General features: G+C 38.1%; 1 protein-coding gene across 17 annotated transcripts in view; it reads right to left on the reverse strand.

The window, feature by feature from the left end:
- The window catches only part of mycbp2 (MYC binding protein 2), a 306540-nt gene that overhangs the window by 13577 nt on the left and 277023 nt on the right, over positions 1-15940 (reverse strand). For all 17 annotated transcript variants that reach the window (XM_062533688.1, XM_062533704.1, XM_062533694.1 and 14 more), the window contains 5 exons: positions 13853-13972; positions 13588-13689; positions 13362-13490; positions 485-617; positions 214-314 (listed from right to left, as the gene is read on the reverse strand). In XM_062533688.1, coding sequence (XP_062389672.1) covers positions 214-314; positions 485-617; positions 13362-13490; positions 13588-13689; positions 13853-13972 — 585 coding nt within the window. The remainder of the gene's footprint in view (positions 1-213; positions 315-484; positions 618-13361; positions 13491-13587; positions 13690-13852; positions 13973-15940) is intronic.

Here is a 15940-nt window from a genome sequence, read left to right on the forward strand (position 1 = left end):
AAATTCCCATATAGGGTTACATAGGGGGTCAAATACTTCCTTCCCCTAGCATTTAGGAAGAACATTTATTTATTTACGATACAAGTCAAATTATGATTTTATATTCCTTGTTTTAGGCAACTTTAGCATGGTATCAAATACATTTTCTCCCCACTGTATATAGAAAAACATTTAGTTTATTCAATGTGTGGTAATGTTTTTCTCTAACTATACCTGACAGTCTAGGTCGGAGCACACACTGCCAACTGAGGAAAGCTCTGTACCATTCCTTGTCCCACAAAATCGGCACGCATCAGAGCTGGACGCAGGTTTACCTAAACAACAAATAAAAGTATAGACTTGTTCTTTACAAAGTGAATGAGAAACTAGGGTCTGCAGAACAGAGCTCGACTAGCTTATGGTTTTGACTAGACTGCAACCACTCCGATTCAATTAATGTAGGCAAATGCATAAATCTCCTAGGTAGTAAGAACAAAAAGACAACCTGTGTGTTCTCTAAATTCGACCATGGCCTTCATGGTTTTCGAGTCTGCAAGTGCCATCAGCCAGAAAAGTTTAGTCCGCCCACAGCCTTCATGGAGGTCCACCTTAATGGCTTCTTCTTCTTCCTTAAACACCTTTATTAAGGAGGAGAGGAAATAAATAGTCATGGCTAAGGATATTGTACAGTATTTGCAGATTTCCCCCCATAAGGCAATTTACAAAAACTAAGTGAACACAGAACATCAGTGACAGTAAAAAATACAGAAGTAAAGATGCTATACGTGTGCTGCTGTCGGCTAGCATGCTACATACACTACAGGCAAATTGGTGGTGTAAGGTGCAGTATGTTTGTCTGTTTGTGCTTGTGTGTAGTGCTAAGAAGCTCTCTATAGTTTCTTCTTATAGTTAGTGACACATGCTGTGGTAGTTATTTTCCATGGGGCTGAATATTGTCAACCAGCTATCAATTTGTTGGTAATAGGGATGGTTACCAATGTAAAGGCAAACACTAATGAAATTCTCAACAATAACAATTACCACTTTAATTTTAATTATCTTAATTACCGGGATGGATTACTTCAGTGTGACAAACGTTTGTGAGATTCTTTCCAGCATCATCCAAGTCTCCTAAGGCAGCCACGAAGGTGTACCTGGCTCACACTAATGGTTCTCAGTTGAATCTACCTAATCTATTTTATAGAATAAGAGGCATAAGCTACACTGTTGAGTGTTTAAGGCCTGTGTGCCAGCATGTCAGTAGGATGATGCTGGAAAGAATTTCCCTTAAAGGGAAACTATGCAGGTTTGGCGATTTCATAGCCGGTTTCTCTTTCGCTTTTCGTTTTCGCTCGTTTTATGCTTGCAGATTTTCCCCCACAGCTTTAGCATGTATATTTTACAAAACTTCTCAATCGGTCAGTCTGGCTTTTCATGAGCATGATCGCGAGGCTGGAGAATTTCTGGTTGTCAGTGCCAAGACTTGCATGTGTGGTTTTTCCCCTCAGAGGCGCAAGGGGGAAGTGAGACAGTGCATAAAAAACGTGCATAGTTCACCTTTAAGTTTTTCGCAATGTTAATTACATTGCATGTAAATACAATGTACTGTTATAGTATAGTAGTGTTGTAGCATATACTGTGTATTCTAGGCTGATTTGACATGGAACTCTCATCTCGCGCATATAAAGAAAACTGCTCGTTTTTTTTTTATGTATATATTATACTGTACTATATTATTATATATAATACATACATGTATGATGTATGTAAACAAATAAATACATTTTCTTCCTTAAATACAGAGGGCATAAGTAGGCCTGTTTTGACCTAGGGGTCAATTCCCATAGGTGCAGGAGGATTTTTTTTTATATGCCTATGTTTTTTTTTTTGTTAAAGGGATATTCCGCCATTTTTGGAAATACGCTCATTTTCCACCTCCCCTCGAGCAAAACAATCGATATTTACCTTGTTCCCGTTCATCCAGCCATTCTGTGAGTCTGGCGATACAACTTTTAGCTTCAGCCTAGCATAGATCACTGAATCGGATTAGACCATTAGCTTCTCGCCTGCTAGCTTCATGTTTAAAAGTGACTAAGATTTCTGATAATTTTCCCATTTAAAACGTGTCTCCTCTCAAGTAAGAAAGTGCAATAAGACCAACTGAAAATGAAACCTGGCGTTTTTCTAGGCTGATTTGACATGGAACTACACTCTCATCTGGCGTAATAATCAAGGCAACTTGCAAACGTACCATAGGCGCAGTGATATGGTACGCAGCATCTGAAAATAGTCCCCATAGACATCAAGCAGTAGTAGTGCCAGTAGCTGCAAGTTGCCTTGATTATTACATTTGTGAACCGACCGCGGTGTGTCATCCCTGACAAAAATGACTAGCGCGGTAGCCAGGCGTCCAAACGTGAACTTCGCGCTGTGTTCAAGATTCTGAAGCAAGTGCTAAGACTCCGATTGGCCCAGAGAAGTGTCAATTACAAGAATTAGCCAATAATGTTTCGCAATTCTAGCCTGCATTGCATACAGATTAAGGGCAGCCTTCACGCCCCCCCCCCCCCCCCCCAAATAAAAACTCTCCGGTTCTGAGCGATTCACGTGAATGACCCAATTGACCAAGAAAACGGCGATTGTCGCCGAAAAGCGACAAGTTTGCAGGTCTGTAAATATCAATTGTTTTACACGAGGGGAGGTGGAAAATTAGCTTTTTTCCAAAAATGGCGGAATATCCCTTTAAGATTATTCTTCTTCCGACCAAAATCAACGGTTAATGACGCTAAAACCGCTGAACCATTTGACATCATTCAAACACTCATACAAAGGTCTTGTAGCGGAGATTTGATGAATGTATTTTTCACATTTGTGAACTTTATACTTTTTGAGATATTTACGATAAAAGAATTAAAAACTCCCATAGAGTTAACGTTTAGACGCTTTGGCGGCAAAGCTCGATTGTTACGTCTACTCATTAAGCTGTAACAGCTGTGAAAACATTCCACCATGCCACAGCTGGTAAACCCAGACGTGTCTTGTCTCCTGCTGTAGGCTACTACTTGCTTTGCATATATCGTTACAGTAACCGGTTTGCTCTAGGTGACGTTATCAACAGCTTAACCCTATGAGCCCGACGGACGCAAAGTGCGTCAAAAAACGCACACATTTTCTTTGTTACATTGCTCCGCTATTATTAGTCACAGCGAAATGAAACTTATATTGCAGGAAAGAGCAGAACCGGGGCTTTCCAACGATACTAGACACTTGTCTGTACGATCAAGTATGAAAATAAAATAAAATGATGAAGTTAAATCAAAGTATATCATATTTACAGTCTATATTGCTCTGCGTTCACCGGCGCATCCAGAACTCTCGCTTAAATTACTCGCGGACCACGCATCGCACAGACATGACACGCACATCAAATGAAAGAGGAGAAGCAGAGCTTTGCATTGATACCAAATACATCGATCATTTCGTATGATAAAATCAGACGAAGTTACAAACAAATAATAATGTCATATATCTTTGGCTACCTTTACTCTCGTTTGATTTCCTCGTGAAATCGCGATCAAAAAGATTTGTCACGCATGTCAGATGAAAGAGGAGAGCTAGAGCTATCCACAGATACCAAATACAACCTTCTAGGCCATAAAACAGACGAAGTGACAGCAAAATAATAACTTCATTTAGCTCTACTTACCTCGTGTTTTTGTGTGGAATAGCCTATGTTCATAATCCAATGTTATCATGTGTTTCTCTATGACAAGTCACGTTCATAACACGGTTTTGAGATCCTAGCACGCTCCTGTATGGTATCCAATTCAAGACTCAAATTGCATCCAAATTTGTTTGACAAATAAACACTTTTTGCCTTTACTTTGTTCATTGCAATGCAGTAAAACAAATATTATAGAGAATCATCATCTGTGCACGTCATGTGTGCTACCGCAAACAAGTCATGTAAGATCAGCTAGTGTCACAATATGGAGTGCAAAAAGTGCCAAAAAGTAATTTTTTCATCACTAAATAAAAATTGCCATTTATTTCTGGAAGGCACACACCACATATTTCTGTAAATTGCTCAGCCCCAAAGTATACCTCCACCATGGTTCTTATATTGCCGTGTTCAGGACAGTCAGGCCTACATAACCATGTAAGTTTGGTCGATATGTGAGCTTGCTGTGGTGAGATACACATCAAAATGTAAGAATTTGTATAGTACGCTTTTCAACTTTTTATTATTTAAAAATCTAAATCAAATCAATGCAAGTATTTATACATGATATTGTGGCAGATCTGGATAGCCTAGACTGTGCTGAAAAAAACAATATGTAGCATGTGTGAATGGCACTTACAATGACCAGGATAAATGCTTCTAACTAGAGGTAGTGAAAATGCCCTTAAAACAGCTTAGGGCTCATAGGGTTAAGACAATTTAACCTAACGTTAACGTAAGCACTGTATTTAGCTAACGACAATTAAACATAATTTGCTCCAGGCTAACATTTAACGCCGGGGTCGGCTGCAGCCAATTGGCTTACACGAGAGCTTTTAGTCATCTCGACAGAGCAGCCTACACGACACCGATCTTCACCCAGCGTTCTAAGTGAAGTCCAACCTGATAGACATAGGCCTACTAGTTGCACCATTTAGGTTTAAGCGTTCTTCTCACAGTCGTTTCTATTAGCCATTTTACGCGATGTCAGCAGCTGGGTATCAGTTTGTCCGGTAGCAGTAATATGCAGTCATAACGTCATTTAACTTTACTCTCAAATCAAGACAGCTACGAGAGCAAACGATAACTGAACATAACGTTAGTCCTAACGTTAGGAGACCCCTGCTATACATAGCAGCAACTTCAGCTAGCTAACATGTTAGCACCGAAGATCAAGTTGGTTTGACACTGGACATTCGGATACTCAATGAAAGGCCGTTCCTTATTTTGAATCTCTGTCGAATATCCAATGTCAAACCAACTTGATCCTCGGTGAAGCTAGCTGAAGTTGCTGCTATATATTAAGGATTAGGCTACTGACTCTCAAATCAAGGCAGCTACGTGACGGTAATGATAGCCAACGATAACAAGGAAAATGAAGATAACAAATACACGTGAAATATTAATCTTACCTCAAGAACTGTAACCGTATCACCATAGCTTTTGCTTACGCCGGACGTACTGATACCCAGCAAAGCTTCAAAGCGGAAAGTGTCTGACGTTAGCGTGAAAAGGGCGAATTACAAACTGCATTGCTATCATTTCCACGTTTGTTTGTTAGCAAGCTAGCACTCGTTTTAGCTAGGCAATTGCCAGCCAGGCAGTCATTTAAAGCTTTCGGTATCATTCACAAAATAAAAACCTTTGTTAACAGCTTATTGTACATTCCTAATAGGATAATAACACACTTGGAAACACTTCGAAGAACATACTAGCTCATCCTGTAATATGTTTGTGTAGCCTACATAAAATATCCTACTGTAAGCTATTTACATTTGCTAGATATCCTACCTTGCTGCATCATCGTTGATTGGCGTTGTTTGAGATTGTATTCCGTATTCCAATGGTGTCTTTCTATATAGGGCCTACTTTTAACCTGCATTAAAGTGTAGATAAGTAGGCTATGCAAGCTATCCTACCAGTCGTTTCACTGTAGGTGAACTTCATGAAGGCTACTAAAGTGTCAGCACTTGCAACTCGTTTGAAGTTGGCAACTTCATTTCAGTCTTTTAAATTCTAATAAATGAAGAGTTATTTTCCAAAATACTATCCACAATTTTGATGCATTTTCGTAAATCACTTTTTAAATGTGGGTTTCCAAGTAATTTCAGTGGAATTGTAATTGGGTTATTACAGTCCATGAAAATGCACTGTACTGTTCTTCCTAGGCTTCTTCTTCCTCCTCTTATTATTCTGCTTACCAAATTATTTTTTTTATTCAGCTTGAACCGTTTAACCTAGAAGCTTCATTCAAACGTCGCAATGTAGGTCTTCAATAGGAGAAGGCTGCTATGTATTTCTCAACTTTGTAACTTTTATACTTTTTAAACTATAAATTAAAAACTATTAAACATTTCCCCATAGACTTAACATTGGCCTCTATGACATCACAATCGGGTCGTTAAGCAATTAGAATCTTATCCCAGGTGTTCATAGCCACCTGCAGCATCTCCCTGACTCCCTCTCTCAGGCTCATTATGACATCACGGCAGCAATTAGAATCTTACGCCAGGTGGCCGGCCACCTGGGCACCAACTGTCAGTTTCTCTCAGGCTTTAAGCATACAATCTCTTGAGACTACATATCCTGTTTAACTGTTTCCTTTACCCACAACTGTTTCAAAATAAAAGTCCTCACTGCAATAATACACCATTAAATCATTTAACCATTGAAACTACTCAACTAGTTTACTGTTCAACCATTCCAACTGTCAGTTATCATCAACTATGCCTCCAGTCAATTATATGAAACCTCCACATACCTAGCAACCAACATAGCAACCATTAAAATTAAGCATTTATGACAGTTTCCATAGCAACCAACATGATTATACTGCAGTAACTTCTTTATTCCTGATAGTGGCCACCATGGATACCCTAGCAACACATTTTTCAAAATAAAAGTCCTAACTAGCAGGTTAGCTAGTTAACATGGTTAGCATTGTTAACATAGTTAGCATTTTTCACATAACTGCTAGAAATCATCAACTAAGTTAGCTAATCAACCTGGTTAGCATTGCTAACATAGTTAGCATTTTTAACATCACTTCTAGAAATCATTAGTTAAGTTAGCTGATCAACCTGGTCAGCATTGTTAACATAGTTAGCATTGTTAGCATTTTTACCATAACTGTTAGAAATCATTAGCTAAGTAAACCAATCAACCTGGTTATCATTGTTAACATAGTTAATATTTTAACATACCTGTTAGAAATCATTAGTTACTGTAAGTTAGAACTGGAATGTTTAAGCTTTACACCGTCTACCTTCACACTATCAACTCTCTTTAAACTATGCAACCACCATGTTTACCCTAGCTACTCCTTAGTAACCATATCTACATTATCTATCAATACATTTTTGTGTTTTCATGCACTGGTAATTCCTTGGAATTGCATGTCTAGTTGTTATTTATCTATTCTTCTGTGTCATACAGTAGCCTATGTTGTCTTTAACTATAGGCCTAATACAATGTTTTACACAGCAACCTTTTTGCATTTACATGCAATGGTAATTGGGGGCCAAGCAGCGAAGCTGCGAGGCAACCCATAGTGATTCTACGTTTTCTTATTATTATTATTCCACAGCTCTGATTGGTCGAACTCAACCGTACAGTAAAAAGTGCTGAAATTTGGCACACTTATTCTACACACAATTCTAAGAACTTTCACCAACTTACAGACTCTTAACCTCAAACCTCTAACGCCACCAACAGGTCAAAATTAATCAATTTCTTTCCAAATTTCCAAAGCTTGGCCCCCACATTGCTGCTCGCAGCTTTAATTCCTTCCATGGAATTACATTTTCTAGTTAAGATAATTACAATTAAAACGGTAATGGTCCACATCGAGAATCTCATCGGGGTTTATTGTTACATCGGTAACCATTACATTCCTAGTTTGGATATCTTACATGAGTCAGAAAATGACATAACATTCAAAGTTGGGTCTTTGTTCAGGCTACAGGCACACCTGGAATTTCATAATTTTAGGGACAAGGCCACTTCGATTGGGCATATTTGGTAGGGGGCACAAAGGCCACATGTCAGGGCCAAAGTTAACAATAGCCTACAGTCAGTGTTGGGGAGTAACGGAATACATGTACCGGCTTTACGTATTCAGAATACAAATTATGAGTATCTGTATTCCGCTACAGTTACAACTTAAACAGTAGGTATTTAGAATACAGTTACATTGTTGAAATCAATGGATTACACTCACGAAGTTTATTCACTCTAATAAATTAAGGCAACTCCCTGCATTTCCCGGAAAGCAATCTAGATGACATTGTTGGCATGTTGATCCAAGATTCTTGCGAGTAGCATAGCCTAATTTAACGTGCGTTTTTTATTGTCATTTAGTGATCACGTTCATTTTTGAGAGCACTGATATAGGCTATGCAGTAGGCTATAGTGTTTACATTTCGAGGTAATTTGCGTCCCACCGGTCATATACTGTATCTGCACCCCTCATTTTTACTGGGTTGATGCCACCTAAAATCTCACACACCTTATAATTTCTGGCTATACGTCCCTGTTCCAACTTGAAGAAGCATCTTGCTATTTTATAGTTTTATAGTTGTATCAGGTGACTTAGTTGAATTCATCTTCTCATACAGTACGTGGGCCGCATTCAGCCACTTGGAGCAGAAGAACACACCAGAATAGGCCTAAACTGGATTTGATGGGCGCATTTCTACACTTTTCAATGTTCACAATTCCGCAATTCAATGCGGAAGTAATCCAAGTATCCAGAATACGTTACTCAGATTGAGCAACGTAACAGAATACATTACAAATTACTTTTTTGGGCATGTATTTTGTATTCTGTAATGGAATACGTTTTGAAAGTATCCTTCCCAACACTGCCCACAGTAGACTACATTAAAATGATCGAAGTTGAATTAAGCCTATTCACAGCAGTAGACCTGTGACATATTAGCCTGCATATATCGGTAACACTTTACATTACAGATCGGTAATAAGGGGGTAATGTTATGGTAATATGTATGCAATTTAATGGTAAGAATATTTTTAAGCCACATATTACAAATAATTAATGTGTAATTTCTAGACAATTACTGTGCAATTATCATACGACAACAATGCCAATAACTTGGATTTAAGGGTAAAATAAAATGGTAATAACTGCTGTAAATATGTACTTACCGAAGCAATAACTATTTAGGATTTACTTATTACGACATAATATGTGACCTGTTACCTGTTGTTATGATGAAATAAATTAGGTAATTTCACAATAACTACATGGTATCAGGGCTGATAAAAACTGTTTTGTCTTTTCGAAAGGTTTTCTGTACGGTGGGGAGTCGTTGAAATCCTTTCAAAAAGACAAAATAGTATTTAACAGCCCTGATACCATATAAATATAGTTATTGTGAAATTACCTTATTTATTTCATCATTATAACAGATAACAGGTCACATTTTACCATCAAACTAACTACTACAAAAACTTTGACCACTGTGTAATTGTGGCATAACACTTAGAAGTTACTATGTCATTTAGTCCTTCATAGCACCATCATGTTGGTGTAATTACAGAATCACAATAAGTAAATCCTAAATATTTATTGCTTCGGTAAGTACATATTTACAGCAGGTATTACCATTTTATTCTACCCAAGATATTTGCATTGTTGTATGGTAATTGCACAGTAATTCATTATTTGTAAGATGTGGTTTAAAAATATTATTACCATGAAATTGCATATATATTACCATAACATTACCCACTTATTACCAATCTATAATGTAAAGTGTTACCCATATATCTGTAAATAATCTGATTTTTGAGAATTTGCCTAAAACAGGTTTTAATTTTGAAAAAAAAGGTTAGTTAAATTACAAAATCTGAAGGTATGTCATTATAGACCAAGGTCTTAGCTGTTCAGCAATGTACCGGTGCAACCTCCCCTTTTTGTATTTTTTTCATAAAAAAGGCATTTTTCCAGTACTTATACAACGTTTTAGGCCTAAATAGAAAAAGTATGCTTTTTTAATCCAACAACCATATTTTTTAATTAAAACAGACTATTACTTTAATAACTACACCACTGAAGAAACATATTGTAAGCATATTTATTTCAAACAAATAAAAATGAATCTGACGGTGTGACACTAATCTGACGGTGTTGACAGTGGTTTCATTACAACATAAAATTCCAAAATGAATACCACTCAAGTCTTGCTTGACAACTTTATTTAACTATTTGGTCCAAAAAGCCTCCGTTGAGGACCATTTGGAGGCTTTTTTCACCACCGTTAAGCAAAAAACCTGACGGTGGTGACATCTGACGGTGGTGACAAAAATCTACTCTTTCACATGATATGCATGAATTGTTCATATTATCCACCCTGTTTGCATCATATTGCTGGCTACTTCAAACCTCTTCTTAAAAAGTATACATTTATTTTATAATCTAATCTAATATTTTGTATACAAAAGAGACGGTGTTGACATGTTATGGTTGTGACAGTAGCAGTGTCCAAAAATATGAACAGCTTTAAGAGAAAATAGCAAACTAATGGGAGCTTGAGTGATCTTAAAGCATGCAGTACGGCTGAAGGTTTGAAAATGAGGTCCTCAAGAATGTAGTTGACCTTGTAGTTGCCTGATTTTATTGCCTTTTATAAATATCTGACAGTGGTGACGAAAATGTGGGACACATTTTACACATTAATAGTAAATATTGCTCAAAACGTACTGTTTGGAGATTCTAATATATAATACAGTGTACTCTTTCATGTGGTAAAGATATCATTAAATTAAATGATTGCTTTTAGTGTTTTTAATCAAGTCAAAATGATTATCTCCTATTCGAGGACAACTGATTTTGTAGGGTATGGGCCAGCATATAATCATTAAATTAATACAAAAATAAAATAAACCTTTAAAAGAACCTCACATGTGTGCAAAGGACCCCCTGATTATAACCTTGATTCTTTTTGTTCATGGAAATGGTTTATGGAAATGGATTAATTTCCAACAGAATCAGCACTTTTCTTAGTGAGACATGTTTTAGGCAAATTATCAAGAATCAGATATTTTTTAGTATTTTGTATTTGGCCTGTTATGAAATCATGTATATGAGCCCTAGGCTGTTTTAAGGGCATTTTCACTACCTCTAGTTAGAAGCATTTATCCGGGTCATTGTAAGTGCCATTCACACATGCTACATATAGCTTTTTTCAGCACAGTCTAGGCTACCCAGATCTGCCACAATATCATGTATAAATACTTGCATTGATTTGATTTAGATTTTTAAATAGAACAAATGTATAAAGCATACTATACAAATTCTTACATTTTGATGTGTATCTCACCACAGCAAGCTCACAGCTCAACATGACTTTCATGGTTGTGTAGGCCTGACTGCCCTGACAATGGCAATATAAGAACCATGGTGGAGGGATACATTGGGGCTGGGTAATTTACAGAAATATGTGGTGTGTGCCTTGAAATAAACGGCCATTTTTATTTAGTGAAAAATTACTTTTTGCCACTTTTTGCGCTCCATATTTGTGACACAAGCTGATCTGACCTGACTTGTTTGCGTGGTAGCACACATGACGTGCACATATGATGATTCTCTATAATATTTTTTTACTGCATTGCAATGAACAAAGTAAAGGCAAAGAAGTGTTTATTTGTCAAACAAATTTGGATGCAATATGAGTTTTGAATTGGATACCATACAGGAGTTTGCTAGGATCTCAAAACGGTATTATGAGCGTGCCTTGCCACAGAGAAACACATGATAACATTAGATTATGAACATAGGCTATTATGCCACACAAAAACATGGGGTAAGTGGAGCTAAATGAAGTTATTATTTTGCTGTCACTTCGTCTGTTTTATGGCCTAGAAGGTTGTATTTGGTATCTGTGGATAGCTCTAGCTATCCTCTTTCATCTGACCTGCGTGCCATATCTTTCTGATCGCGAGTAAATCAAAGGATAGTAATGGTAGCCTAAGCTATTTGGCATTATTATTTGTTTGCTACTTCGGCTGTTTTTATAACACAAATGGATCAATGTATTTGGTATCAATGGAAAGCTCTGTTTCTCCTCTTTCATTTGATATGCGCGCCATGTCTGTGCGATGCCTGACCCGCGAGTAATTCAAGCGAGAATATTGGATGCGCTGATGATCGCAGAGCAATATAGACTGTAAATATGATATACTTTGATTTAACTTCATGACTTACATTATATATACTATATTGTGTGGGGCAGTAATATCCTCACTCTTGCACTTTCAGTTTCACTTTGGAATGAGGATATTACTGCACAGAGTCTAAGTGCTCCCAATGTTATTCCGCCACACAATATAGTTATGCCTTTTGCCTGCTTAGAAATGCACCACGTTTTATTTTGTCTCACCATACTTGGTCATGTGACTACTCGTGTAACTGTATTTTAATAGGGAAAACATTGGAGGTGTTTGGTGGCTTCTAACTTCATCTCTGTTTGGATCCTAATGAATGCATTGGGCTAGCTAAATGCTATGAAAGTTGCGACGCACGCCAGAGCCAGTGAGTGCACACATTGAAACGTGAGAGGTATGTATCAACTCGTCTTAATTAAGGGAATAGCATAGTTTAATATGAAAAAACAGTGAAGTGTTCCTTTAACTTTCATTTACATTTCTATTATCGTAGTGTATCTTTCACAACATAGCCTACACTTCCCAATCTGTTAGACTAAGTATTAAGCCATAGCCCTAGTCTACGTGCAGTAAATAGTTCAAGTATTTTTGTGGATTAGTTGAACTACTTGGCACTCTGTCTGTCGCTGCTCGTTGACATCTTTGTATCATGTATGATTGCTAAACTTGGATTCTTTTTTGTAGCAATATTCAACTGCGCTTGTGGTTCAGCTCTGCACACGCAATTGGCGTTGTAGAGGTGGCAGGGACAGGCAGTGATGAACACTGTTAACATAATGAAGTGACAGCTTAGTAAATTCCACCCAATATAGCAAAGCACAGCGTTCGCATACAAAAACGTGCTGTTAGCGCTGTCTTAGTACATCTGGCCCTGAATGTTGTACTATTGTTACAACTCTAATGTTCACAAGCAACATTCATTGTTGCTGACTGTATGTATTGAACAGCATACAGAGACTGTGCTCCAGACTATGGGTGTGTAAGCTACATTATCATTTCAAGCTTACTTTGATAGGCTAACTCTACAGTCACATTAGCTTCAAACAGCAAAAAAAAGCTACTGAGTGGGGTGTGCTTTGTAGGTGGTTACCGATTACTACACGCTAGTGGGTGACAGGTAGATCATACATGGCTTCAGATGTATTTTTTTGGTTACAAAACTGACTGACTTTTTAGATGTAATAGTGCATTTTTTTCGAGGAACAGCCAGTGCAAGTCCTCTAATAGTCTTGGCCCAGGCATCAGGCATGCACACTGTAGGAAATAGTAAATAAACTTGGGACTATATGTGTTCATGCATTGTTGGCGCATTGCTATCTTGAGGCGCATAGGAAATTGCTAGGTCATTCTACCAACTGGCTGTCAAAACAGCTTTCATAATCCTATAATATGACAAATGCAGTTAATAAATCACTGGTATGGTGAAAAACATCTACATATTGATCTGGTTATTAACAGGATCCAGAATGCTAACCTGTCTCTGATGAGATCGTGTACGGCGGTGCAGGTGGAGAAAGCGGTCACAGTCAGTGCACAGGTTGCCACACATATTACACAAGATAATGGCAGCAGTCTCTCCATCGTCATGGTTATCACACATGGGCTGTAAGAGAAATGAGAAGAAGAGAGAAGAATTGAAAGACAGACTGGCCCCTCTACACTCTTCAACTCTGAGAATGAAAACACAGAAGTGTGAGTACCATCTGCTTCTGCTGCCCATCCTTGCCCATCCAACGACCTGAGGACAATCTATCAACATGGTCCTGGTCCAGCACACACAGAGACGCCAGGGCCAGCCACAGCTTGGGGACACAGAAGAGCGTGATGTTATTCAGTTATTGCTCTTCATGAGTAGTCTTTCAGTTAAAGAGGTAATGCAATCATATTGTGTCCATTTAAAAAAAAAAAAAAACCTCACACGACCTAAAACCAATAAAGCACTAAATGAGTTTGTATAGAGCATACTCGGGTTGTGGCTATGCAGCGCGCTGGTAGGCGTTGGTCCTCCTCCATCTTGGTGAGTGCAATGATGGCCTCTGCAATGGCATTCTTTGTTACTCTAGACCAGGCATCTGAGAGATGCCCCTGAGGAGGGCAAACACAAACAGATTGGCAACAAATAATGACATTAGTGAGCAACTCAACCACCAAACATATTAATAAAAGTTTCAATGAACTTTCAGTCATAAATAATCAGTGATGGGCAGTTAGAAGTAACGCGTTACTGTAAACCGATTACTTTTTTCAAGTAACGAGAAAAGTAAGGGATTACAATTGAAAAAACAGTAATCAGATTACCGTTACTTTCCTGCAAGCAGGCTGCGTTACTGCGTTACTAAACGGTGATTTTAATTGCTTTGTGAGACTGTCTGGTGACGTGTATAATAACGTGCAACGCATTGCGAGAGATGTAAACAACAGACGTGTATCAGCAAGACAATGGAGTGCGGGAGAGGGCATGACCATGCTGCATTTAATAGCCTACATGAGTCGGAGTTTTCCTTAACTTTTCCCATAGTTCGGGGCTTGGACTTCTTTTACTTATTGTGACGACCCTCTGCTCCCCCTGCTGTCTGTGTAGTGGCCTATGCATTCGACTGTGGGTGGGGAGTTGTTAATTGACTGATTGCACCTGGAGTGGGCGTGGTCTATACGCCTGAAGATCAGCCTCACTTGGCTGGGAACTCTCTCTCTGCTCGGACATTCTGACTCTTGCACTCACGCGCACACACCAAGACTTTCACTCTCCACACACATGCAGACACTCAACATCCACTCATTTTGCACATACACTATTACTCTTCCCAACCTGCTTACTCATCCATTCCCTTCAAACTCTACTACGTTATTGCCGAAATTTGCCATCTTTACATCTGCAACCAGTAGCCCTATCATATCCCCTGGACATTTTGTTATTAGTAAATAAACTTAAGTGTTTAAATTGCATTTTGTGTTGGCTTCCAGTTCATGTTTGCTGGCCATACGAGCCTGGGTCGTAACATTATCTTTACTTCACTTTTATTCTTCTTCCTGCTTTCATTTCATTTCGATGACTTATGCTTTCGCCTATAGCTTTCACTTTGGACTGCTGCTTCAACTCAAATGTCTTTTCAAATTCGAAATTGAGGTTGTTGACGTTCGAACTTGTTTTCGGTGGACATAAGGGTTATGTTTGTGAGTATTAGCGAGACAATGAGTAAAATGTCAATAAATAGGTAGAGCCTGTAGGCTATCATCTGTGTTCTCTGTAGTCGCTTTCAGACATAACACCTGATTCTATTTTATATGATGGAATATGCAGAAAGAATAGAATTAGGCTGAAAGGTGTATTGCTTTATAACATATCAGGTTGTGTAGCCTAGCTAGTGTGTAACTAATTAAAGTAACAAATTACTTTTGGAAAAAAGTAATCAGTAAAGTAACAGGATTGCTTTTTTGGATAAATAATCAGTAACTAATTAACTTTTCCAAGTAACTTGACCAACACTGTAAATAATATGATTGTGCTTTGGTAAAGGAACAGGGGAAACTACATCATATACAAGGCAAAAAATAACATCTAGCCAAGCACTTCGTACAGAGTTTGAGTTATTTTAAGACGTCTTATTCTGAAAATGGCCGTTTGTACTGTTGTGGTTAAAGTGTAAGTTTGGCGGAAGTTGAACAAACTGTGTTTTTCTGAATGAAAATACATCAACTAAGCCACGGAAGAAGCATTTTTCGTTGATCACGCAGTACTGAGCTAGCACGGGCAAGAGCTCCAGCCCAAAATAGCAAACAGTGGGTTAGCATAGGCCCACAGCCATACGCTTTCAAATTCACATTTTTAAGCCATTAACATTAACATTGCTCACAACTCAAATGTACTTACCGAAGCAATAAATATTTAGGATTTACTTATTGTGACATAATATTTCTGTAATTACACCAACATGATGGTGCTATGCAGTAGTCGAGTTGTTAAAAAATGGCAGGGGGGATGGTGGATTTTAAAATGCACATCTGGGAATTAGTCTTGCGGGGGATATTGGGGTCCTCCCCCAGAATTGTTTT

Source organism: Sardina pilchardus, chromosome 4 (genome assembly GCF_963854185.1).
Source record: "Sardina pilchardus chromosome 4, fSarPil1.1, whole genome shotgun sequence".
In the NCBI taxonomy this organism is placed as follows: domain Eukaryota; kingdom Metazoa; phylum Chordata; class Actinopteri; order Clupeiformes; family Clupeidae; genus Sardina; species Sardina pilchardus.